Below are 27,426 nucleotides of genomic sequence, written 5' to 3' on the forward strand. Positions count from 1 at the left end.
TTTATACATACAAAACAAAACAATACACCATGATTTGTAACAAAAAATAAATTTTCACTATACCATGTATTTATACTATATACATGAAAGCCTTAAATAAAATAGTAAAACCACTGCAAATGTTTTGTAGGACATCAGGACCACCACTAAACTAATAAAGAGCTGCACAGTGAGCGCATGATACACCTGTCACCAACTGGACAGTTTTCGACAATTTTTCAACTAATAAAAGTCCATAACTCTGCATTGCCATATCAGAAATTTATAAAAAAAAACAAAAGGGAGCTTATTTCAATAGATATAAAACTAGAGTCTCTCAAGAGCCTGTGTCGCTCACCTGACTCTACTTTGGTTTTAGAAATCATGTAAAGATAGATAAAAATCATAACAGATACCCAAATAATGATTGAGGCCAAATTTTGATTAATATTGGTCCCGTTATGTAATAAAATATCCTGGTGGCCATCTTGAACAGTAAATCGGCAACAAAGTAGCAACACTTGGTCAGCACTTCATAAGGAACATTCATGCCATGTTTGGTTTCATTCCATTCAGTGGTACTCTAAAAGAAGACATTTGTATGTATTTCCCATAGGGTCCTATGTTAAACTAAGCCCCCCCCCCCCCTAGCGGCCATCTTGGATGATGGATCGACTGCAAAGTAACAACACTTGGTCAGCAACTCATAAGGAACATTCATGCCATGTTTGGTTCAATTCCATTCAGTGGTTCTCTAAAAGAAGACAATTGTATGTATTTCCCATAGGGTCCTATGTTAAACTAAGTCCCCCGCTGTCGGCCATCTTGGATGATGGATCGGCTGCAAAGTAACAACACTTGGTCAACATCTCATAAGGAACATTCATGCCATGTTTGGTTCCATTCCATTTATTGGTTCTCTAAAAGAAGACATTTTTATGTATTTCCCAAAGGGTCCTATGTAAAACTAAGTCCCCCGCTGGGGGCCATCTTGGATGATGGATCAGCTACAAAGTAACAACACTTGGTCAGCATCTCATAAGGAAGATTCATGCCATGTTTGGTTTCATTCCATTCAGTGGTTCACTAAAAGAAGACATTTGTATGTATTTCCCATAGGGTCCTATGTTCAACTAAGTCCCCCGCTGGCGGCCATCTTGGATGATGGATCAGCTACAAAGTAACAACACTTGGTCAGAACCTCATAAGGAACATTCATGCCATGTTTGGTTTCATTCCATTCAGTGGTTCTCTAAAAGAAGACATTTGTATGTATTTCCCATAGGGTCCTATGTTAAACTAAGTCCCCCGCTGGCGGCCATCTTGGATGATGGACCGACTGCAAAGTAACAACACTTGGTCAGCATCTCATACGGAACATTCATGCCATGTTTGGTTCCATTCCATTCAGTGGTTCTCTAAAAGAAGACATTTTTATGTATTTCCCATAGGGTCCTATGTTAAACTAAGTCCCCCGCTGGCGGCCATCTTGGATGATGGATCGGCTACAAAGTAACAACACTTGGTCAGCACCTCATAAGGAACATTCATGCCATGTTTGGTTTCATTCCATTCAGTGGTTCTCTAAAAGAAGACATTTGTATGTATTTCCCATAGGGTCCTATGTTAAACTAAGTTCCCCGATGGCAGCCATCTTAGATGATGGATCGGCTACAAAGTAACAACACATGGTCAACACCTCATAAGGAACATTCATGCCATGTTTGGTTTTATTCCATTCAGTGGTTCTCTAAAAGAAGTCATTTGTATGCATTTCCCATAGGGTCCTATGTTAAACTAAGTCCCCCGCTAGCGGCCATCTTGGATGATGGATCGGCTACAAAGTAACAACACTTGGTGAGCACCTCATAAGGAACATTCATGCCATGTTATGTTTTATTCCATTCAGTGGTTCTCTAAAAGAAGTCATTTGTATGCATTTCCCATAGGGTCCTATGTTAAACTTAGTCCCCCGCTGGCGGCCATCTTGGATGATGGATCGGCTACAAAGTAACAACACTTGGTGAGCACCTCATAAGGAACATTCATGCCATGTTTGGTTTCATTCCATTCAGTGGTTCTCTAGAAGAAGTTCAAAATGTAAAAAGTTAACGCCGACGACGGACGACGGACGACGCCGGAGGACGACGGACGCCAAGTGATGAGAAAAGCTCACTTGGCCCTTCGGGCCAGGTGAGCTAAAAAGTCACCAAAGTTTATAATAACTGTTTAAAGTGTTTGAGTTGCTGTCAGAAATACTTGAAAATCACCCCTTTTTTATGAATAAAGTCCATATACTCGAAAATGTAAAATCAGCATTTTTTTTAAATTGAAAGGGAACTTAATTATGTGTATATATATTAACAATTCACTAAAGTTTTATGAAAATTGTTCCAATCTTTTTTTAGTTAAAAAATAAAATCCCATAACTCGGAAACGTAAAATCTAAAATTTATAAAATTGGAAACGGAGCTTACGTCAATAGATATAAACAATTCACCAAAGTTTCATGGAAAATTGGTGAAAGCATTTTTGAGTTATTGTCCAACAACAGACGGACAATGGTATACCATAATATATATGTCCTGTAAACCAGCGTTTAACAATTTGGATGGACCTGCCTGATTTTTGGTTGTCTGAGGAACAGCAGGACTGCTTGAGAACCTGTACTCAGCCACATGCAAACACCGGAGTAGTAGTTATCTTTAGACTACAACCACAATTTAGACCACCACCTTGTGGTCATGACTCAGTACTTAAAGTTTGGGCCGAAGTAACGAGTATCCAGAGAGAACCCTGAACGTTTGCAAGGAAAATTGCAATAGGTGAAACAGTTAAGACCTGAGTACCTAACAAATCACGCCACTAGTTTGGTTCTTACTCACAACCTTAATGCTGACAGGCGAATGATCAATGTGGACTAAGTTGAAGTTTAGTTTTCTATGTTGTGTCATCTGTACTATGAGGGGCCTGATGGGTTATTTTCGTTCTTCGTGATCGGCGCATTTTTGCTATCGTGATCATTTTTTCTACAGATTTTTTTTTTTTATAATTTCGTGATCCGTGATCATCTAAATTTATTTTCTGTGAATCGTGATTGACAAAAAAATCAACTTGTGAATCGTGATGAGACCCCCCCATCAGGCCCCTCTATTATCATTTGTCTGTTTGTCTTTTTATTTTTGGCCATGGCGTTGTCAGTTTGTTTTCGATCTATGAGTTTGACTGTCCCTCTGGTATCTTTCGTCCCTCTTTTTTGAACTCTCCTTAGAAAAGGCCTTGCATATTTATGTTGTAATAAAAAATCTCACATGTAATTATAAATACATGTGTATGATACGTACACCTTTTATTTGCCCTCTTACATGTTTATCACATAAAACCGAATTTTAAAATTAGAATTAGGAAAGATGTAACAGTCACCTAGTGATTAAATTAACAGGTACAAACAGTCTAGTGTAAAGTAGAACAAATTAAAGCTCATACATGGTAACCTTATAATTTGCACTTATAAATTAGGATCAAATACTGCACTTATTGCACTGACACTATTGCAGATTTTGCATGTGTACTAAATGAGCAATAAATGACACCCAATAAGTTACATACTTCGGAATAACTCCATGACTCGGGGACAACTAATTACTTTTTTTCTTCTTTTTTAGATATCTAGTAAAAAAATGATTACTAGAAATTCAGAAATTTTTGTTTGCATTTATTATGTAAGATTGGTAAATAAGGGAAAAATCATAGATTAATTATTGGGATTTCAAAAATGCTGCATACAAACAAATTTTCTTATTTAATAAAAACCTTGCATAAATTTCTGAATTTAAAGAAGTTATCTATTTCAAACATGTAGTTTCTATACTTAGGATACAGTAACATTACCAGAGGTTCAATACTCTATCACCATGGTTATGATTTTTTTCGTCAAATTTCTTTAAATCAAACAAAATTATTTGTGCTGCGACATTATCATTCAAGCTCAAAATTGGCTGTTTTAGGATTTTGTTAAAATTTGGCATAGTCAACTTGAAGATGTTGATTTTTAACTGAAAATCAAAGCAAATAATTCCTATAACTGTTATACTTTTTAAAATATCATTAAATGGAAATCCTTAAAAAAGGTAAGCATTTGTATAGAATGCATGTAAAATCTACAGAAAACATATCTCATGATTATATATTTTTTTCTTGGAAAAAAAAATGTTTTCAACTTTAATCAAGAACTATTTGTTTTAATAACATACATCAAGAAAATATGTTTTTCTTTAGAAATTAAAATGTTTTTTTTTTGGTTTTTTTTCAAGTTTTTGATTGAAACAGCCTGTCATTTTCACAATGCCCTTCTGTAAGATTTCAATCCAAGAAAGGAGTATTCATGGCCAAATATGACCCTTACCAAACTTACTCTTAGAATAACAACAATTTGGCATCAGAAAAGTTGAAATGAGTCTGGCTACAATAAGTTTTTAAAGACATGCTTTTGCAATCTTTGACCTTAAAGATACGAGAGTAGTCAACTAATCTGTAATTTAACCAATTGTATCCTATTCCAGATTGTACCAAGTCAGGAATATGACAGTTGGTTTCCATTCATTCCGTTGGTTGATAATGTCGAATGTTTGATTTTTGTCAAGTTTTATGTACTTCCCCCTTTTTGAAATGACCTTGGAGTTCCGTAAAAACCTTGTTAAATCCTTTTTGACTGAGTGTGGATTTGCATGGTAGCTGATGCATACCAGAGGACACTTACACTGTTGACACACATTTCACGGTCCTTTTGGATCTCATGCCAATCTATCTATCACCTCAGGTTATTTTTTTTGTCTTGATTTTTCTTCTGAATAGATTTTATATGAGATTTGTTTATCATAAAACTACTGTTGCCTATATTAGCCCCTCTAATATACGACTTTCTAATTTGTGCACTTTCCCGTAAATTTCTTTTAGGTCACAATGCTAATGATCAAGATTGGTGTGTATCAGGATCAGTAACAGAACAGAATCTTTATCCTTACAGCGATAGTGAACACATTGGATTTCTGTATCCTATCTAAGTATTTACAGAACACACTGGGTATTTCACTTAAAATTCACTCCTGCTGGTGATTTTTCATGTAGTAAAAGAATAATGTAGGTGATATTCAGATTTCATTTTGTAAATTCCATATTCCGAATATTTTTTTTTGTTTTCACTTTCAATCACCCTGATTCATAGTGATTATTCACTCAACACTATAGCAAGGGTTATTTTTAACAGAATCACCTTGTGTGTACCTGTAAGTGTTAACATAATTAGTCTATTCTATTCTAACAGTAATAGCCATAACAAATAGTTCCTAGGTTTTCATTTTGATCTTTAGGGCGATTTTTGTTTACATTTCTGGAATGAAAACCAAACAATTTTCCCTATAAAATATTTTCTTATATTTTACTTTGCAGATGAAAATAAGACTTTATAAATTTGGTATGTCCGAAGTGCTTTTTTTTGGATTTACATTTGAGGAACGCAATGCAAAAATTGAAATAAGTTCATCTAAAGACATTAAATTGACAGGCAGAAATGGAAGAAAACTTGGAATATACTTTTTATGGCCTGATGCAGAACAAAACAATAATAAAAATTGTTACTTTATTGACTGATTTAATAAACAATTCATACAATTTTACATGTAACAAATATAATATAACAGTATATAACAACAGCAATTATACAAGTTATAAAAACTGGCATGTATATATGTTGATGAAAAGATGCAATTATACATTTATATGATTGTTTCGAGTTTTAAGTTTAATAATAAAACAAAGGCTTAAATTACAGACCCCATTGAAGTCTACCAGATAAAGCAGCCAGCTTGTATCTCACATTGTTTTTAAGGTTTTGATTTTTCAATGCTTCAGATGCCTTTAAATGTTGATTATCTGGTTTATTGACTCATTAACATATTCCATGCAAAACTGTTCCTTCTCAAGGCTGGGGTTTTTTATAAAAAAATCTTAACTTTGTCATTCCAGTTCTTTTTCATTGTACTGAAATAATGTCTCATTCAAATTTGACTGGTATTTTTTTTATTTTTAATACATGAAAAGGTAGAAAATGAATTTAGAACAAGGAACCAGTCAATAAAGTAACTGAGGCTCAATAAAAGTAGTATTCCTATAAGCTTTACGAAGATCTGAATGATGATAATTGACACATTTTATTTATTGTAACACACTTGGGAGGAAAAGTGTGCATATTTCTTCTTAAAAATAACTACCTAAATTAATCCTCAAAATCAAAATAAAGCATGTTTAAAAACAGCAGGACTTGTTTAAAGCTCAAACATTATCTTTATTAATTTGTTCATCTAGTTTCCCACTACGTCATGCATTAGCCATAGCCATGCATAATACAACGGTATTCAATTGTTAAGCCAATCAATTAATACAAATTTCTACTGCCATGAAATTTTTAATTATTAATTTCTTTTATTCAAAACATATAACTTCAACCCTTATTTCAATGGAACACATTTTCAACTTCATAAAGGAGTTTTAATATATTTGCTCCAACCCTGCAAGACCTTATTGGTGGTAAATGTCGTTAAAAATCCCTGTAGGAGAAGAATATATTTGCTGCACCATGATGGGACCTACTAATTTTCAAAACAGGCCGACACATCAGAGCAATTTTGACTAGATGACATACAACCTAATACTGTATAAATTAATGATGTTGGCAGTAAGACAATTATGAAGCCTTTTTTATGATCAAATTTCTCAGGGGGTCATTTTTAAATCTGATGACATTTTATGCATAAAAGAATAAGGAATGTGTCTATGGTAATTGATGGAAATGCCTCAAAAGAGAGGAATACAAAGAAAAATCGGTGGATTAAGTATTTTTGTGATTTTTAATATACATAAAAAATTGATAAAAAAGATTTTAAAAATTGTGTATAGATGGTATAACATTAATGTATAAATAAATGTACATAAAAACTTTATATTAACACATGTGTAAAACAAACTGTCAATTTAGAAGTTTTTTAATTTATTTTCATTTACAAGAATACAAATGTACTTCTATCTAAGGATTTTCAGATGTACATATCAAATTAATGTACAAATCAAAAAATAATCCTAATGTTCAAAAACTATATAAAAAAAAGCCAGTTTTTAAAAAAAAAGTATGTGTGTTTGCCATTTTGCACATTGTAATATTTCTGATAAACCGTTCTATGATGTTAATTAAGAATTGCTACTCTATGTACAATGTAACAATAATAGAAAAACATCTACTAAAAATAAAAATGATGCAACTAAAAACAAACTAACAAAACTGACACTCTCACTTTTTTTAAGTGTATTTCAGAAAAAGTGAGTATATCAATTTACAACCATACAAAATTGTGAATTTTCTTGGGAAAATCTACAAATATGAAATGTAAAAAAATGGAACTACATTTAAGTTTTGTTGTCATTGCTTACAATAAAAGAAGCTTTCATTTGATTTTTTTAGGGAGTGCTTCTAATGGCTCTAAATTACCTTTTGTTGTCACTTCTTACAATGATTGAAAATTAAATTCAAATTGATTTTGTTTTTAAATTTGAAAGAAAATTGGAATAGAACATCCAATAATCTATATACAAAGCATTTTCTGGCTAAGAAAATTCACAATTTTGTCAACAATCCCCAAAAATACATTTTGTCATCTAACCTTGTTTTCTTTCTCTTTTATGATTTCTTTTTCTGTCTTTTTTGTTTTTTCCCTTTTTGTTTTTCCTTTCTGATTTTAATTGTTCCTTCCTTTGTTTGATTTTATTAAATTTGTCCTGCATGCTACATGAGATTTCAAAGGGATCCATTATACAGGTGTTGACGTCTCCTGAGACTAGCGTGAAGGTTTTTCGTACTTTCTGTGTTTCCTGATTACACTCAGTGACCTCTTCATGGAATGTACATCCCACTGTAATGAAAAAAAAATAAAGTTACAAATGGAACATTTACAAAGTAATTTGATTGATTATTTGGTGTTTAACAACAAATATAAGTTGTTGTATTTCTTTCTTTTTTGTTTTTTCCATTTTTGTTTCTCCTTTCTGATTTTAATTGTTCTTTCCTCTTGTTTGATTTTATTAAATTTGTCTTGTATGCTACACGATATTTCGGGATCCATTATACAGGTGTTAATTGGCTATTTTCAAATTACCAACTTTTGGCTCTGGAGTATATAATTTTTAAACAGGTAACCTACTCTATGGTAGGACATTCTGGTACTGGATCAAGTAAGAACTAGTAAAAGAAGTAAAAACAAGCTCAAAATCGGTGCATTTTGGGAAAAAATGAACTGTTTTATGTTTCTATACATGACAAAATCATTGGAAAACAGTTAAAATTTATCAATGTGATAATTGATCAGCAGCCTGTTGTACGAACGTGTCATTAGTCTAATGAGTCATTAAGTCTTCATTAGCCTAATGCATCATAAAGGCTTAATGAAAACTTAATGACCCATTAGGCTAATGCCACGTTCGTACAACCGGCTGGTGTACTGTAATGGGCTGCATGTATACAATAGACTTACTCTTGTGAAATTCTTTCAGTTTCTTCTGCATGTCTTTTATCAACCTTTTTTCAGCTTTCATCATTTCCATCGTTTTCTTCTTTTCATCCTTCATTTTGTAGATCTGATCATACTTCTCACAGGAGATTGTCTGTGTTGATGTTTGGGAACACTCTGGGTCACCTCTGCGTAGGGTCATGCTCCTTGACCTCATGTTTGTTGTAGTATCACACTCCCCCCAGCTACCTTTAGTGTATTTACAATCTACAAAAAATAAACAAATAGATAATGAAATAAACTTATATAAATAAATAAGGGTGAAGGTTTGGTACCATTAAAACGTTTAAACCCGCTGCAATTGTTTACACCAGTCCTAAGTCAGGAATCTGATGTTCAGTAGTTGTCGTATGTTGATGTGGTTCATAAGTGTTTCTCGTTTCTAGTTTTTTATATAGATTAGACCGTTGGTTTTCCCGTTTGAATGGTTTTACACTAGTAATTTTTGGGGCCCTTTATAGCTTGCTGTTCGGTGTGAGCCAAGGCTCCGTGTTGAAGACCGTACTTTGACCTATATTGGTTTACTTTTATAAATTTTGACTTGGATGGAGAGTTGTCTCATTGGCACACATAACACATCTTCTTATATCTTATTATATGTTTTGGAGTTTAGTGTGACGTCCATTTTCATTGAACTAGTACACATTTTTGTTTAGGGGCCAGCCGGAGCATGCCTCCAGGTGCGGGATTTTCTCGCTATGTTGAAGACCCATTTGTGGCCTTCGGCTGTTTTCTGCTCTTTGGTCGGGTTGTTGTCTCTTTGACACATTCCCCGTTTCCATTCTCAATTTTATCATTCTTAAATAATTTTGATCAACATATGTACAGTCAAACCTGTATTTACATGTAAAGGTCACCCTTGGGACCAGAGAAAACTGACCTTATAAGAGTGGTGACCTTAGAATTGAGGTTAAAAATGCTTAGATATTATTATACCAGAAGAGAGTGACCGGACAAGACAGGTTTTTGCATATATATATAGCGGTGACCTTTATAGCAGGTTTGACTGTACTTTAAAGTAACTTATTTTTATTGATATATTTTTACATGAGTTTAACCCTTTCTAGCTACATGTAAAGTCAACTTTGCAGAAAAGTTATTTTTGATGATTTTGCAACTTTCTATATGTACAAATTTGTATGAGAAATGATTTAAATTTGACATATTTGCAACAATTTATGTCCAATTTAAATTACTGCTGGGGAAAATCACATAAATATTCCAGTCATTCAAAATCAGCTGGTTAACAGTAAAAATAAACAAACAAGTTTTGCTCACTGTTGAAGGCCATAGGGTGACCTATAGTTGTTTACAACCTCGTCCTTTGCTCTCTTGTGGATAGTTGTCTCATGGGTAATCATACCTGCTTTGTCCCTTTAAATAAATGGGAAATGTGTCCATGGGACACAGATGATGCCCCCGCTTGCATATAATCATATAAACGGACATAACTCGAAGAACGGTAAAAGTGACGCTACCAAAAGTTGTACTTGATCTGAGTTTTGTGGTAATAAGCATTTTGTATAGTTTCATAACATTTGGATGAGGCTAACTTAAGTTAGAGAACAGAAACCAAAAATTCAGCAATTTTTCCACTTCTAAAGGGGAATAACTCTAGAACAGTAAAAGTGACACCACCCAAATTCATACTTAATCTGTGTTTTGTGGTAATAAGCATTGTGTATAAGTTTTATAACATTTGGTTGAGGCTAACTAAAGTTAGAGAACGGAAACCAATTTCGGGACATACGGACGGATGGAAGTACAGATGGACAAGGATAAAACTTAATGCCCCCTCTGTTACGGCGGGGGCATAAAAACAGTATGTTGATCTTAAGATGTCTTTTGTTTTTTTGTTGTTTGGTTGCCGTCTCATTTGTGCTTATCCTAAATTTCTCTTTTTGGTCCAAAAAAATCATGTCTGTTTCCTTCCTTTCCTGACCATAAGGTTGAACGCTGACCCAAAAATATTTGATGGTCTTTTCCAAAAATTATTCAAGAAATAGTGGTTTGTGTCGTTTTAGTAGATTACAAATCCAATTTGCTGCATTATTCAGTCAATCATGAAAGTCAAGTTAAAATTACTCACTTGTTTTTTTCTGTTTACATTGTCGTGTTTGTTCCATGGTAGCCTCACAGCCCTCTTTGGCCTCTTTTAGTGTCAAAGTTCTCTTCATTTCATTGGTCAATTGATCACATGGTCCCCACTGTCCCTTGTCGTACTTACATCCTATAAATACAGATAATATACATGTAGATTGTTAGTCATATTCAAATGGGTTAAAAATATACTATCCCACAGAAAAACTAATTAAACTTTTTGGGGGCTACAGTACACTGCATGCAGCTAATGTGAGAATTTTATGATTTCAACCAGTCCAGTTTGGGAGTGGGCCCACATTCTAGAAAGTCTCATGTGCCTTTCTTTTAGATTAAGCATACCTAATTTTCTTTAATTTTCATTCATCATAATTCTAAACTTAATTACTATATTAATATACATGTGAAATGTACATTGTAAGTTAATCTTTTAAAATTCAGTAGTTTTTTCTTTATGTATCAGTATAATTTGATTTATGAAAATTTCAATATTGTCAAAATTTGGTTTACTTTTGTACTACATTGTAATGCCATAGTACATGTGGATAATAATCAGTCAAGGGTCTAACTTAAATAAGTTATTAGAGAAAAATAACATACATTTGTAATTGAGGGCTAAAAAATCAGAAATCTGTGATAACTTATGTATGTTACATGTTTCAAAGGGCCATTATACATCCTTTATTTTGTTAAATTGTGTACTAGTTCTATTGATATTATAATTGTCTTTATGTATATTAAACTTTAGAAAGATATAACAGCCCATAGTTTGCCAATCATGCATAACACACCCTTGTTATTACAGATAAATTATACCTGTAATAACTAAAGGGTGTAATTACAGCTTCTCTACATCTCTTCAAAGCCTTTTCTCCTACATATATCACAATGTATTTTAATTTATTGTAATAAATAATGATAAGAGCATGTAATGAGGTTCTGCGCAACCTTCCTAGTCATTCCCAAGTGTCTCATGTAATAAGTTAAATGCCTGTAATAACTAAGCCTTGTTATTACAGCAAAGTTATCACTTAAAAGCCTTGTCTCATTGATTTACCATGGTTGATCAAAAATGTATTAATTGAATTAGAAAATTAGTTTTCAAGGTTATGTATTAAGTTACTGCGCAAGTTTCAAGAATTCCCAAGTGCCCACTGAAAATAAAAAATTTTATGGTACATTTAACTGTTAACAAACATATGTTACTACAGATTAAGAGAAAGTATCTGTAATAACACATGTATGTTATTTTTCTCTAATAACTTATTCAAGTTAGACCCTTGACTGATAATAGCTATGATTGGTTAATGTCATTTTCACCTGCTCATTGTTGGTAGCCCATGATGGTACCGTCAGAGTCTGTGGAAATATTGAATATAGAAGCTTAATTCATTTTTCCAAGGTATTGAATTCATGAAAAGCTTATTAAATGTTTTTAAGGTATTAATTGTAGGTATTATGGTGAACGATAATACCTTATCAATCCATGGTCTGGGATTAGGGTACCAGCTATAGAAGTTTTGCCAACTATGAACTCACTGTGGAGGGAGGGAAAGAACAAAATCAATCTTCACTGTTAAGTGTATATATTTGAAAAAGGACCATATAATCTTGGAAATATCAGGAAATTAGTATACCAAAATTGGATCAATTCACTGTATTACTAATATGAAGGGACTTTCTTATAAAGGCAGAACATGTCTACCTGGTGAAATTTTTCTTACCTTTCTTTCCTGCAACAACAGCAACCAGCACTACAGCAACCAAAACAACCTGAAACTTCATTCTGAAAATAAAAATTTTTAAAAACTTAAACTATACATTGTGATACTGCAAACACCAAATTTCCTTAAAAAAAAAGAACCCATACAAGAGAAAAGTATCACCCTAATGTATGTACATAGACTTTGTTAACTTCTATGTTAGTTGGTATCTGGTGTAGAGTTGTCAACTCATTGGCAGTCATACCACATCTTTTTATTTTTATATGTATCTGATTTTGTGAAGTTTTAAGAAAGGAAATTATGGAAAAGAATTACATACTTTAAACTTAAAGCATTTGATGCATGTTACAACTATAAGGATATGCAATGTAAATTCTACCTCAACTGTTTTACACGTTGATGGAAAATTATACCAATATTAATCTTTGGCATGAAATAATATAACGAATAAACTGGATCAAACTTTTTCTCGACTGTCCAACAAGTTCAAAAGGTATACCATGTATTTATTATTTATATACATGTTTAATAAACAGCTGAGCCATGAGCGCATGATACGCCCATCGCTTTTTCAAAGAATAAAGTTCAATAACTTCTCAATGTCATATCAGAAATTAAAAAAAAAATAAAGGGACGTTATCTAATTCGATATAAACCAGTCAGCAAAGTTTCACAAAAACTGCTCAAAGCACTTTAAAGATATTGTCTGAAAACTGGAAAATCCCCCCTTTGTATGAATAAAATCCCATAACTCGGAAACGTAAAATGTAAAATTTATAAAAAACAAAAGGGAGCTCACGTCAATAGATATAAACAATTCACCAAAGTTTCCTGCAAATGGTTAAAGCGTTTTTTAGTTATTGTCCTACATGTGGACGACGGACGGACAGACGGACAACGGTATACCATAATCATGATAATACGTCCTGTAAACGAGCGTATAAAACTAAGCTTAAAAATTTTACAATACAATAAAATGCACAATAGAGCTAGAGTTACATGGTAAGCAATACATGCTTCTTAAAGTTATTGATTTTATGTCAAAACTCTGATATAAAACAGCAAATAACAATAAAACCATGGATAACAAGTCAAACCAAAAAAAAAAAATAATAAATGAAAAACAAATTTGACAGTCAGCAACCAATGACAATTACTAAATTGCAGGCTCCTGACTTGGGACAGTCACATATGGTCAATCCCCAACAAAAATTGCATATAAAAACTCAGATAATTTAATCACTGAAGTTGAGGCTATTTAAGATTCGATATGACATTTCCTATTTCATTAGATCCAATTCATTTCCATAAAGATTAAACAGTAATAATAGGAAACTGAGTTCAGGAATCACTGACATATCATTTGCATTGTCTATATTATAGTTGACATATGGCTAAATCAATAATCAACACTTAATAGCACCATTGTTCTGTATAATTTACCCCAGCATGTGTTCACAAATGAATACTTTAAAATATTGGATTCCTTTTTAAATCATTGGATTTTCTATTTAATTATTAGAAATCTATGATAATATCAGAGTCAATTATTTCAAGGGTAACAGGTTGTCATTTCAATGTATGAAAGGGGGGGGTAAAAAATGGAAATAAAAAATTAACAATTTTGAGTCTGTCAGTCATATTTCAATGAACACAAGCCTTTTATAATAACATGCTATGCGGTATGGGTTTTGCTCATTGTTGAAGACCGTACTGTGACCTGTAGTTGCTAGCTTAATCCTTTGGTCTCTGATGTCGACTTGTCTCATTGGGAATCATACCACGTCTTATTTTTAGATTGTATAGTAATATCATCAGACATCAGTACAAAAACTTCTACAGTTCAATTATAGATGTCTTATATTGATCAAAACTTTTACCCAAATTTTCATCACAAACATGGAAAATTAACAGTGAAAGTTACTCGTAACCAATGTATGACTCCATCTGTAGGAATTTGGTAGACAAAAGTATGTATTGTAGAGTTAATAAGTTTTGGAAGTGTTTAGAAATTTTACTTTTTCTGCTGAATTGACTAGTTGATCAAATTTACCAGCAATCAAATAATGAATTCAAAACCTTAATCAGTTTATTCAATATGTATGTATATGTACAAATGTGCTTGTACATCACAAGGACCATCTAGAAGATTTGCCCTATCTATGCACACCTCAACCCTATCATGGACAAACCATGGACTGGCGGAAATGACGAAATTCACAGTATGAATCAGTACAATTCTCTTGAGTAGAGAAGATTCTCAAATTGTAAATGAATTGCACTGCATCCAAGTTTTATCCTAACTTATAAGCAAACAGATTAGGTAATCGTGATAAGCAAAATGGGATTTGTTCCCCAACTACTGTTTTAATTGAAACCATGACAAGAAATGCACAAACAAATTGATTTATAACGTAAAAAACATATGAGAGGAAAATTAAACATCCAAACTGACTTGAAATCAATTAAATAAACAGTTACTGTATGTCATGTATGTTATCTAAAAATGAACTTTAATTTACTATGTCTATAAAAAAAACTAATCAAAGATACCAGGCTTATGATTTTGTATGCCAGACATGCATTTCTACAAAACTAAAAGACTCATCAGTGAAGCTCGAATATTATTCAAAATCAATGTTCTAGAATCATATCAGAACTTCGGAATTAGTAGGCACATCTTCATCTGTTAGTTCACTTACAGAGGCAAGATTTAGTTATAGATTCTATAAACTATATTCAACCTTGATAATGTGTCAATGCCTGCAGCCGTATAGGGAAAAGTCAGCTGTAATTCTGTCAAAAGTTAGTCAAGGAGAGACAATAGATACTGAATGCATATTCAACTCATTAGTCGAAAACAACCTGACAATGCCATGGCTAAAAATTAAAAACGATTAAAAGACAGACAAATGTATACAAAACACAACATAGAATACACTTATATTGCAAGTATCAGCTTGAGATCTGCCATCATTACAAAAAAGTTTGCAGCTATAAGTCTGCCAAAAAGTTAGATCAACCAGAACAAAACACAAACTCAATCTGTAGATCTTCAATATACATAGCATAAGGAAAACCAGCTTCTGATCTAGATATCTAGATGTTTTTTTCAGGTAATATAGACTATAACAGGTCACTTAATTAATTTCCCTCTTGTGAATTTACCTTTAGTTTGCCCCCCCTCTAAACCCCCCACATATTGGATACCCCTTTTGATTTCCAAAAAAAATTCATGTCCCCCTATCATTCTTTGGGTTATAACCAGCAGGTTTCATATGACATGTCCCTCAGTTGTATTTATATTAGTACTATAAATTTAAGACACCAGGTTCATGTTTTCTATTCAATGTTAATACTATGAAATTTACTTCCCTTTACAAAGAAACCAAAACATTTAATTATCAGCCTAGAAACATGGAAAAGAGAAAAGAAAATGCAGTCATATCGCATGCTACATGTACCAGACAATATTTTTTTCTCCAATAAATAATCATACCTTTTTCTGTGAATGATATTTCCAATAGTAGAGGTACTAGCTATATATATATATAGCTAGGGTGTAACAAAACTAATCACAACCAGTTCTGGATGGTCCTGACCAAATTTTGTTCTTTTAGCATGTGATCATGACAAATTCTTAAAGCACTAAATGACCTTTCAAAGTTCAAAAGCTTTATTTAAAATGCATAGGCGAATTTTAGATTACAGAAAACGTAAGTCATACTGAGCTTCTATATCGTCTTACTACATATATGTAGAAATGTATTTCAAACAACACATTAAAACCACACAAGAACTGACATTGCTTAAAAATGTATACTATATCCACTTCATTTGAACACTGGTGGATAATTAATTCATTCGTCTCATTGGCAATCCTACCATCTCCTTATTTTTCTTATATACATTCATATATGTCAAAGCAAAGCATAACACCACAAGTAGCACCTATTTTTGACAGTTTTTTTCACCCTCATTTTAAGAAACAGATATAAGTTTCCATTCTATATTTAATTTTTAGATGTATTCTTATTTATAAGACAGTTCCACAAATATAAGGTTCTATTCATCATACAATGAACAAAGATGGGTGTGTTAAGTACTTTACACTTCGAAAAATACCAGTAATCTTGAGTGCAGACAAACCTGTGCTGTTGGAAAAGTTTTTTAGGTCTAGCTTAAGCTTGCAATTTCACAAGATATATAAAAGTTCAATGCATGTTTTGGGAAATTTTGTTATTCATCACTGCACATGATTGTATTTTATAAATTAAAACATGAATTTCATTTGATACTGTCCACTCGATCAGTTACACCCTTTAAATCACCTCATAGGCGGATCTAAAGAGGGGGAGGGGGGAGCTGGGAGGCCTGAGCCCCCCTTTTGAGGGAAAAATTTGGTTGATTATATAGGGAATCACTGAAGCATGACTGTAGCGGGGCCCCCTCTTATGGCAGTCAGTGCCCCCCTTTTCATAAAAAGTTCTGGATCCGCCACTGCACCTATTGTTGTGTACATACATGTATCTATTGTCCTTCTATTGTCCTTATCAGATAAGATTAGATACATTTTATTTAAAGTCGGGTTTGTAAACAATAGAAAACAACACAAAGGAAACAAAAACGAAGAATTATATTATCATGATTACGATAAGCAATCATGATGAGAGCTGCGGAACCGTAATTTCGGCGTTACTCTAATGGTCCTTATCATGATTTATGATTTGTGCGGACCATAGTCAGCAAATTGTTAAAAATTATCATACGGACCAATTAAAGAGCTACGTACGGTTCCGCTGCTATCATTACCAAAAGCACATCTTCTTTTGGTATACAATATTCCATCGACATCCGATGATTACATATTGTCGGGTTTGTAAGCTTACATTTAGCAGAAAAAAAAACTTAATATTAAATTCATAAATTATCGGTCGTAATATTAAAACGTATTAAAGCATTGATTGACAAACCTTTTACAAGAATCAGAGATCCCGTCACTCTTTGTCTAATTCCAGCTCACTGCTTTATCTTCTCGTGTTATTATAAATGTGTAAATAAAAAGACGATATACACATTATTTATCCAGACTTGCATGAACAGCTGATGAATATGTGTCAACCAATCAGATTAGACAATAACAATAGTTCTATAAAGTGGGAAGGGTTATGTAGTAATGTACAAGGGGCTCGAAACAGGGGGAATTAAATTACTTTGAAAGTTTGATTTCATTTTTCATGGCTAGCAAACTAAATTTATACAGACCTTTTATTTAGTTTGGATTTGGGTGATTTTATGGTAAGTGCATGTGTACAGTACACGAAAAATACAAGGGGCGGATCCAGCCATTTTTAAAAGGGGGGTTCCAACCCAAGATAAAGGGGGGTTCCAACCATATGTCCCCATTCATAAGCATCGCTCGTCAAAAAAAAGGTGGATTCTAACCCCCGGAACCCCCCTTTTAATACAAAGCCTTGAAATTGAAATTGTATATCTTATATGATCTTATATTTATTTCAATTATAATATTAACAAAATGCTTCGCTGAGCGCAGCTGGATACGACCGCAGAGGTCGTCCAACCCTGAACAGTTGGGGCGAAAATGGACACAATATTCGCGCTTGATACAGGTCTGAATTTGGATTGTAATTAAATATTTGACACATAATAGGTTTCTGACACCGAATAACTGTAGTCAAAGAGCTTAGAATTGGTTATATGATTTGAATTTATATTCATTTTTTTTCTTTTGTGCAATACACTATGCTGTTGCGAATTGACCCCCCCCCCCCAACAAAATTAAAAAAAAAGACCCCTTTTTTTTTGCTTTTGTGAAATACACTATGCTGTTGCGTAATGACCCCCCCCCCCCAAAAAAAAAATTGTTTACCCTCCCTTTTTTTTGCCAAAAAAAATATTTGAAATTTTCTTTTTAATTTCTGAAATCTGAAATGAAAAAAAAAATTGCCCCCCCCCCCTTTTTCAAAAAAAAAAATTCTTTCCCTCAAGATATGGTCATAATTACCAATTTAAATACATAATAAAAGTCTTCAATAGGTAATTTAAAAGCAGTGTAAGGGAGGTAATTCAACATTGTACAATTTTGTTTTTGGATTACCTCCCTTACCCTGCTTTGAAATTTTCCATTAACCAGGAAACCCTTGTTTGTCCACTTATTTGCCCCTAATTCCTAAATGGTTTGAGCCATACCCCCCCCCCCCCCCCCCCAGTCAATCATAACAATCCCTTTGTGGTATGGAAACTTGTGGTATAATTTCAGAGAGATCCATACACTTAAACACACAAGTTATTGTCTGGAAGTTACAAAAATGCTTATTTTTGGCCCCCTTTTGGCTCCTAATTCCTTAATTGTTAGTACCATAACTCCCAAAACCAATCCCAGCCTTCCTTTTGTGGTATTGAACCTCATGGTAAAATTTCATAGAGATCCATTCACTTAAACTAAAGTTATTGTGCGAAAACCAATGTGTCTTCGGACGACGACGACGATGACGACGACGACGCTAACTTCATACTAATATACGACCGCAAAAATTTTTTGCGGTCGTATAAAAATAATAAGATGTGATATGATTGTCAATACGACAAATCTACATCAGAGACAAAATGACGGAATTATACAGAAGGTTAAAAATATAGGTCACCGCACGGCCTTTAACAATGAGCAAAACCCATACCGCATAGAAGCAATAAAAGAGGGGAGGACAGGCCGAGGTAGTCTACTGTTTTATCCCAAATCTCTACCGAGTCCTTTCTTTCACACCTCTTCTTTCTCACCCCTCTTCTCCTTTCTCCAAACTTAAAAAATATATCTCCCTATAAATAAAATAATCAAAAATAATGCTTTGTTATTTTTTTAATCGATATACTGTAAGGTAAAAAAAGAATGAGTCTTTTTCCCGTGACATCACTTGAAAAACCTAAAGTGTCATTTATCTTGTTACTTGAACAAACCAAAATGGTAGGGCCTATACAATATGTAGGACAAATGAAACGTGATATTTTTAACAAAAACAGGAGCATATATACCGCTCCGTATGCTTAAGAAATATGAAAGCTTGATTTACGTTGTTCCAACATCTAGGAAAATACAACGCACAATATTAATTTATGATAATCCAGCCACTCCAAACCGTCCAGAAACATCAAAGACAATAATTAACAGATCATCACATGATACAATAACAGAAGATTCCTGAAAGATTTGCCAAGATTTTGAAAAAAAAATGAAATTAACAAATGGGTACATAGCAGGCGCGGATCCAGGATTTAGAAAAAAGGGGGAGGGCAAACCAACGTTTTGAGTGATACTGGTAAAAGTCTACGCATTTATTATAAACTAGAAAATACCCGCGAAACATATTTTGGTTCATAATTTGAAGATATAGTTTTGGTGTAAGGCGATATTAAGATTTTAAATCTTTTTGAAGCGTGTCACAAACGAAATACCACCACTTACCACCACTCAATATGACACCCAAAAGAATAGTCTTCCCGACAGAAACTATTGGCGTTTGTGATCTAATCATAGGATATGTCATTGTTATACCCTTGATGCATTGCACTGATCAAAATAATATGTGTTTATAAATACCTTTAATTGGTGACATATAGAGTGAAAACTGACTGGGATTTTTTACAAAAAGTATCCATAATCTGTCTAGCACTTCTAGCAGTTTTGCCAATCCCCAAAAAATTTTGGAAGTACATTTTGTGTACTGGACACATAGGGAAAACATTGGATGATAGAAAATCCAGGTGCGCATGACAATCCCAGCCCCATCCCACGGAAAATAAAATGGTCCGTGCCTAATACGGGATGTGAACGTGGTGAAATCTTGATTTTCCGAAAATTTAGGGACCGGTCAATATTTATTTGGGGGTTGGGACCGGTGCAATTCATATTTCTCCCTTAAAAAAATCTATGTCCTACCCTCTGAATATATAAAAAAAGTTATATAATATAAGTATATGTCCTATCTAATCTATGAATAAATCAAACAGACTTTAACTTTATTTTTATCACATTAACATAGATCACATATACTAGTTGTCTTTGAATTTGTCTGGAATTTTAACTGATCTCCTCCTTGAAGAAGGCAAATAAGATTCCTTTTTAATTTCACTTTCACTTTCACTGCCACTACTACTACTATTACTACTGTATTCATCATTAGTATTATTATCATCATTGCCATTATCACTGTCAGAACTGTCATAGGCTCTTATTACAAGGTCATCTTCTTCATCACTTTGGATTTGTTCATTATCTAGAGCTATTAACATGGTTGCTATGTTTCGTTTAACTGCTTGAGTCTTTTCTGCCTTGTAATGATATACACCTAACTTGTGATGTTCTATGTATTTATCCAAAGTTGCAACTGTTTGCTTTTCAATTAAATTGTTTTCAAACAGTTCATCCCAGTTTATTCCTTCATATTTTTTTTTCAGCTTCACCCTGTCGTTTTTGTTGTGCGGTTAGCATTCTTTTTTCTCTGTCCAACTTCATTGTTTCCAAATGTCCGATGAAATTATTAACCTTTTCTTCAGGTACAATGAATTTGACAGAAAACTCTGATCCAGCAATTTTGTTTTGGCTAGAAATATTGCCATTTGAAAACAGTTTTTTCAAATTAGCTCTTGGTTGGTTGTCATCGATTTGTCTCTTTGTTCCCTCTACTTCAAAAGGTGTAATTAAACTTTAGGGCAAATAATGAAAGTTAGGAAGTTTTGTTCCATCTGGATATGGTCTTGAAATTTGTTTCTATATTAGAACATAATATTAATGTCTAGACTTGAAATTGTATTTCCACTTTGTTACTTAATTGTTTGTTCCTCAATTAATCTTGTTTATTTTTTTGCAATTAAATTTGTATAGCCTATTTTCTACATTCATTCACTTTCCAGCCGCACTTCTGTACCCATTTCTGACAGAAAACCGAAGTAATCCCTCCACCCTTTTCATGTTAAATTGCTGCCGTTCCCCGAAAGGAGAAGCTCTTGACGTGTAAAAATCTGTTGTTAAATTGCGTAAAGAGAATGTGTATCACAAAGTGTTTCAGTGTAAGGTCAATCCGCATCTGATTTCAGGAATAGGTGGTCACATTCCATCCGCACTTCTGAACCCATTTTAACCAAAACCGAAGTAATCCCCCCACCCTTTAGGGTTTTAGGGTATACTTTTGCTGAGCAGACCATAATACTTGCAGACAAAGCGGATATGATGACGGCACGAAAATGTTTGCTAATTTACCCAAAAATATTTCGCAACATGCTCCGTTCCGCAGAATAATATTTTTTGCACCTCCCCCCCCCCCCTACCCCCCCCCCCCCCCCAAACATTAAATCCTGGATCCGCACCTGATTTCTGGTGTTTTCGTGCTCAGAAACACCCCCATATATGAGTGGGCTGAAAATTTTATGCATTAATAAATGAATGGGGGAGGGGCACATTCCAGCCGCACTTCGGTACCCATTTATAACCGAAAACTGAAGTAATCCCCCCACCCTTTTCATGTTGAATTGATGCGGTTCCCCGGAAGGAAAAGCTCTTGACGTTTATAAATCTATATTATTAAATGAATAGAGTTGAAATCGGGTGTACCGTATCTGCTACGAAACAAAATTTAATTTTGCCGGGCAGACGTGCAATGACGGAAATGAGGACGGCACGTAAATTTCAGAGCCGAACGTCGTGAAGAACGGTCGATCCGAACTGTTTCCCCCCCCCCCCCCCCCCCCCGATTTTAACCCCCAAATACCCCCAAAAGATCTTAAAATGAGCACATTATAAACTACGCTGGTCATTACCCCTTTGTGGTATAAAACAATATTCGTGGATTTTATGTGAAAGAATAAAACGCGCCACCCAATTTCACCTCTATTCATTTAGTAATATAGATGAAGCTCCATAAAGGGGACCGGGCCCCCTTCCGCCCTAAATCCGCTTCTCATTAATATGCCCATTTCTAGAATATGTTTACATATCAACCTTCAGGTACTCGCAAACGGTGGCGGTTTGTGTTCGAACTGCAGGTGCGGACCCAAACAAAAAGTGGGGTTCCAACCCCGGACCCCCCATTTCCCATTGAACCGCCCTCGTCACGAGCAGCCAACAATATGGTGGTATGACGTAAATACTCCACAGAAGTTCTTTTAAAAATAAAATTCTTTATTCTTCTACATTCTGGTCCGTGCGCTCCACAAAGAGTCAAATTGTCAACAACCCTCAACATTTAAAGGTCCCTACTATGTGTTTGTTTGCTTCCTAAACTACACAAACCCCCAATAACGATTAGACTTGGATGGAGAGTTGTCTCATTGGTACTCATACCTCATCTTCCGATATCTATTAGATCTTTTTAAGTCATCCTTCAGATTCTGTGCAATGTTTAGTAAAGCAATGTAAAAAATTGGGTTTTATCGCGTAGGTACTCTATAAAAAAGAATAACGGTTTTTTGTAAAACAAAAATGGACAGGGCTAAAAAAATAACATGTTCCAAGTTCATATGGGTCTTTTGATTGAGAATGCTGGGAAATTTAGTAAGGCTAGGAAACAACATTTTCAAAAAAGCTTAAAAGTCAGTTTTAATCTCATTGAGACATGAAATTCTCAAGCTCAATCATAGATATTACGAAATGATAAATTCAAGAACAGGGAGACCGAAAAACTTCACTTCAGATTTTGTAAATTCATACTTGGAGTCCATACAGTATGATCTAATTATATAACATGAGAGTTAAAACATTTTAACTTGGAAGACAACATCTTTACATAGATATGTGATAACTAGTCTTTATGTATTGACACAGACTAGAATGCTCACCATCGAACTCATAGTTTGTTGAACAGTGCATTCACGGAATATGAAATTTAGAAACGAAACGGAGAATGTGTCAAACGAAAAGACAACAACTAAACCCAAAAGCAGAAAACAGCCAAAAGCCACCAATGGGTCTGCAACACAGCGAGAAATTCCCACACCCGGAGGCGGGCTTCACCTAGTTCAGTGAAAATGGACGTCACGCTAAACTCTGAAACATATAAATGAACCAAAATTAAGAAATATACAAGACTAACAAATTCCAAGGTTCCTGACTTGAGACAAGCGCAAAAATGCGGCGAGGTTAAACATGTTTTGTGAGATTCAACCCCCTAGAATAAAGAAACACACAGCAATACGCACAGTAAAACTCAGTTTGAAAGAAGTCAGAGTCCGATGTTAGAATAGATAACAGAAGAAACTAAGCAAAATGACAATGGTCAACATAATTTAACAAGGGACTACTAACAGTTACTGACATGCCAGCTCCAGACATCAATTAAACTGATTTGAAGATTGTCTCCATCATATGAAAATCAAGCACAATCCCTCTTGTTACTAACTAAGGTGTTTATTATCATACTATCATAAAATATACGAGAAGAACATTACCCGTATCATATATACAATAACAATACTGAAACCATAAATTTTAGAAAGATAAAAAATAAGGGGGAAAAAGACAAAAATCACACTTATGTGATAAAGTAACCTTCATTATCACTGAACTAGTATATATATTTGTTTAGGGGCCAGCTGAAGGACGCCTCCGGGTGCGGGAATTTCTCGCTGCATTGAAGACCTGTTGGTGGCCTTCTGCTGTTGTCTGTTCTGTGATCGGGTTGTTGTCTCTTTGACACATTCCCCATTTCCATTCTCAATTTTATTTAAATTTTATAAAACGTATTTAAAAAGTAACTTTCCATAGAGAGCTTGTCGAGGGTTTAGATGCAATACGTTATTTGACATTGATTGCTTCGTCGTCTTCCTCCTATTCTTCTTCTCATTCTTTACGTTTAAATATATACTTTTAAATGTTCTGTTTTTATTGACAAGTAAGCATTATTTTGTACGATTTTTATTCGTGCTTGTTTTGGTTTTTTTTTTGTATTAAATTCTTATCAATGATGCACGCTGTTTCCCGATGAAATTTTGCTTTGAATGTTAGTTTAAAAAGGTATTTCCCCTACATATCTAAGTAAATTTGTCGCCAGATTTACGTTTTATTATTAAAATTACAAACAAAAAAAATGGTGACCCCTATATTTTATTTCATATTCTGATGTAACTCGATTGAAGGTACCAGTGTGCTTAAAATTGTAGAAATCGGTAGATATGCCATTCGGTATATGTTACCTTAACATGACATTTGGTTTGATTATGTATGATGGATATGTGAACCAATTTTTGTGAAGAAATCACCGACGATTTTTTTTTCTCACTGATAAATATACAGCTAAAAATGCCTTTTTTTCCAAAATGAGGAAAAAATAAAATGAAAATAAATTATTTCTAAAGAATTGTTACACAAGCTAAGGGTATACTTATGTAAAGACATACCAAATTGTGATTATCTTTTGAAACAAAATATGTTAGGTTCGTCTGATCAAAGGATAGAAATGTTCAAGAAACCGACATTTTGAGTAAATGTCTAAAATTTTGACCTTATTCATCTTTAAAAGTAGAAATGAAGGTAAATTTTTATTACATATTTGAATTATCTAAAGGTTAAAAATAGCTTGTATGTAGATTTTTGTCAAAAAAAATAACCGTGGGATCAAAACTGTATCGTATGCCCTTAAGACGTTGTAACCTTTAAAAATGATTTCATTATGTGCAAAATTTTATGTAATTGAATACTTGTTTAAAGACGTTTCAGTCAAATATTGTTTATCTCTTTTACTGTAACTATAGATAGACATAACAGGATAGACAAATTTCTTCATTTATGAATGCTGTAACAATTGTGAAATAACTACTCCATCCGATGCAGCAGTAATGTTTTTCTGCTGTGATTTTGGTTCCAAACACGTAATTGCACTTTTTACAAGTACTTCGATAGTGTTGTCATTCATAAATTTGTTGATAACAGCATAGACATGATATAAGGGTACCCACTTAAATTTTTCACATAATGTCATAACTTTCTGTTCTCTACACTACTATGCAAGAAACGTGCTGTGTTCTAGGATGCTTCGTACTTTTGAAATCATCGCTGAATAGTTATATATATTATAGAGAAAAAAAAGAAAAAACTTAACGGTTGATTTAGTGTCGGTAACAGGATGGAGATGAACTTCATGTACACCGATTGAATTTAGTTTCCAGAACAAAATACAACAATAATAATAAAGCTGTGATTTTTCGAGTTAGAGTTATCACCTCAACATTCTAAAATAATTCCTTTTGCAGATATCAAGGCAATCAGAAAAGATGAAAAACAATGATTTGAAATGAGTTACCCTGACACTACGCACTTAAATTACACAAAAATCGGACTTAAATATATTTTAATCAGTTCTAAATAGATATAGATCGTGTTTATTATTGATGTTCCGACTCATTAATTCTGCAGACTTTCATTTGACACTTACAACTGCAATTTCCATGCTGCATGAAAAATAAAAATTGAAAATGAAAAGGGGGTAAATGTCAAAGAGACAACAAACCCGACCAAAGAGCATATAACAGCCGAAGTCCACCAATAGGTCTTCAATGGAGCGAGAAAATCCCGCACCCGGAGGTTGGCCTCAGCTGGCCCCTAAATAAAAATGTGTACTTGTTCAGTGAAAATGGACGTCATACTAAACTCCAAAACATATAAATGAACTAAAATTAAAAAACATACAAGACTAACAAAGGCCAGAGGCTCTTGACTTTGATAATGTTAAATATGTTTTGTGAGATCTCAATCCTCCCCCTATACCTCTAGCCAATGTAGAATAAAGAAACACACAGCAATACGCACAGTAAAACTCAGTTTAAAAGAAGTCCGAGTCCGATGTCAGAATAAGTAACAAAAGAAACTAATAAAAATGACAATGACACATAAAGGAACAAAGGACTACTAGCAGTTACTGACATGCCAGCTCCAGACCTCAATTAAACTGATTGAAAGATTATGTCTTCATCATATGAAAATCAAGCACAATCCCTCCCGTTAGATGTTTTGTATCATACCATCATAAAATATATGAGAAGAACATAACCCGTATCAGTTCACTTTCAAGTCAATCATAAAAAAAGATGTAAACACCAAATGCCCATTTTTAGGAAATTTCAGTTGGGCAACAAGAAAAAGGCAAAGGCAAAACAGGAAATTGTTTACAATTGAAATTTTGTACATTACATGTACATTTAAAAAATATATTTCTGTTTTTTACACGGTTTCTAAAGAAAGAATCGAAATTTGTTTTGTTATTGTTTAAATTATATACTGGTTGCAAGCGGAAATTATAGATTTACAATATAAATTAGTACTTAAACTCTCCATAAAATGCCAAATAAAGAGTTTGTTAGTCTTGTATCATTTTTAATTTTAGTTTCCTGTGTATAATTTGGAGTTTAGTATGACGTTCATTATCACTGAACTAGTATACATATTTGATTAGGGGCCAGCTGAAGGACGCCTTCGGGTGCGGGAGTTTCTCGCTGCATTGAAGACCCATTGGTGGCCTTCGACTGTTGTCTGCTCTATGGTCGGGTTGTTGTCTCTTTGACACATTCCCCATTTCCATTCTCATATTTATTTGATGACTATAAAAAGAAACAAAAGTAAAATAGTTTGCCGAGTTGCATTTTGAATGAAAAAATTACCATGTCGTTTTATTTCCATTTTATAAATAAACTGCACCATAGGAAATGGCTACGACCGGGTAAAAAAGTAAGATTAATGTATAAGTTTTGCAAAAAATCCTTTTCAGTCTGCATTTTTGCCTATCCATTAAAGTCGTAAAATAAGCACCTTTTCTTGATTTGTCACTCCACTAATAGTCTATTTTTCTGTCTACAAAACAGTTATATATTTACATTATCTTAGGAAAAGAGGACGTATCCATGGGTATTACAAGAGCCATTATTTCCACCCTGAATTTGCAAAAATAGTAAACTTAATTAGGACTTTCAAATTCTTATTAATCGTTCTGATAAACGAACCGGTTATT

General features: G+C 33.7%; 1 protein-coding gene across 1 annotated transcript in view; it reads right to left on the reverse strand.

Moving 5' to 3' along the window:
* The window catches only part of LOC127726725 (uncharacterized), a 51,578-nt gene extending 34,035 nt beyond the window's left edge, over positions 1 to 17,543 (reverse strand). The window contains exons 1-5 of the mRNA XM_052234198.1: positions 17,392 to 17,543; positions 12,419 to 12,480; positions 10,684 to 10,824; positions 8,559 to 8,801; positions 7,692 to 7,940 (exon numbers count right to left, since the gene is read on the reverse strand). Coding sequence (XP_052090158.1) covers positions 7,692 to 7,940; positions 8,559 to 8,801; positions 10,684 to 10,824; positions 12,419 to 12,479 — 694 coding nt within the window. The 5' untranslated portion in view covers position 12,480; positions 17,392 to 17,543. The remainder of the gene's footprint in view (positions 1 to 7,691; positions 7,941 to 8,558; positions 8,802 to 10,683; positions 10,825 to 12,418; positions 12,481 to 17,391) is intronic.
* Positions 17,544 to 27,426: the final 9,883 nt, after the last annotated feature.

Source organism: Mytilus californianus, unplaced genomic scaffold (genome assembly GCF_021869535.1).
Source record: "Mytilus californianus isolate M0D057914Y unplaced genomic scaffold, xbMytCali1.0.p SCAF_18, whole genome shotgun sequence".
Classification (NCBI taxonomy): Eukaryota; Metazoa; Mollusca; class Bivalvia; order Mytilida; family Mytilidae; genus Mytilus; species Mytilus californianus.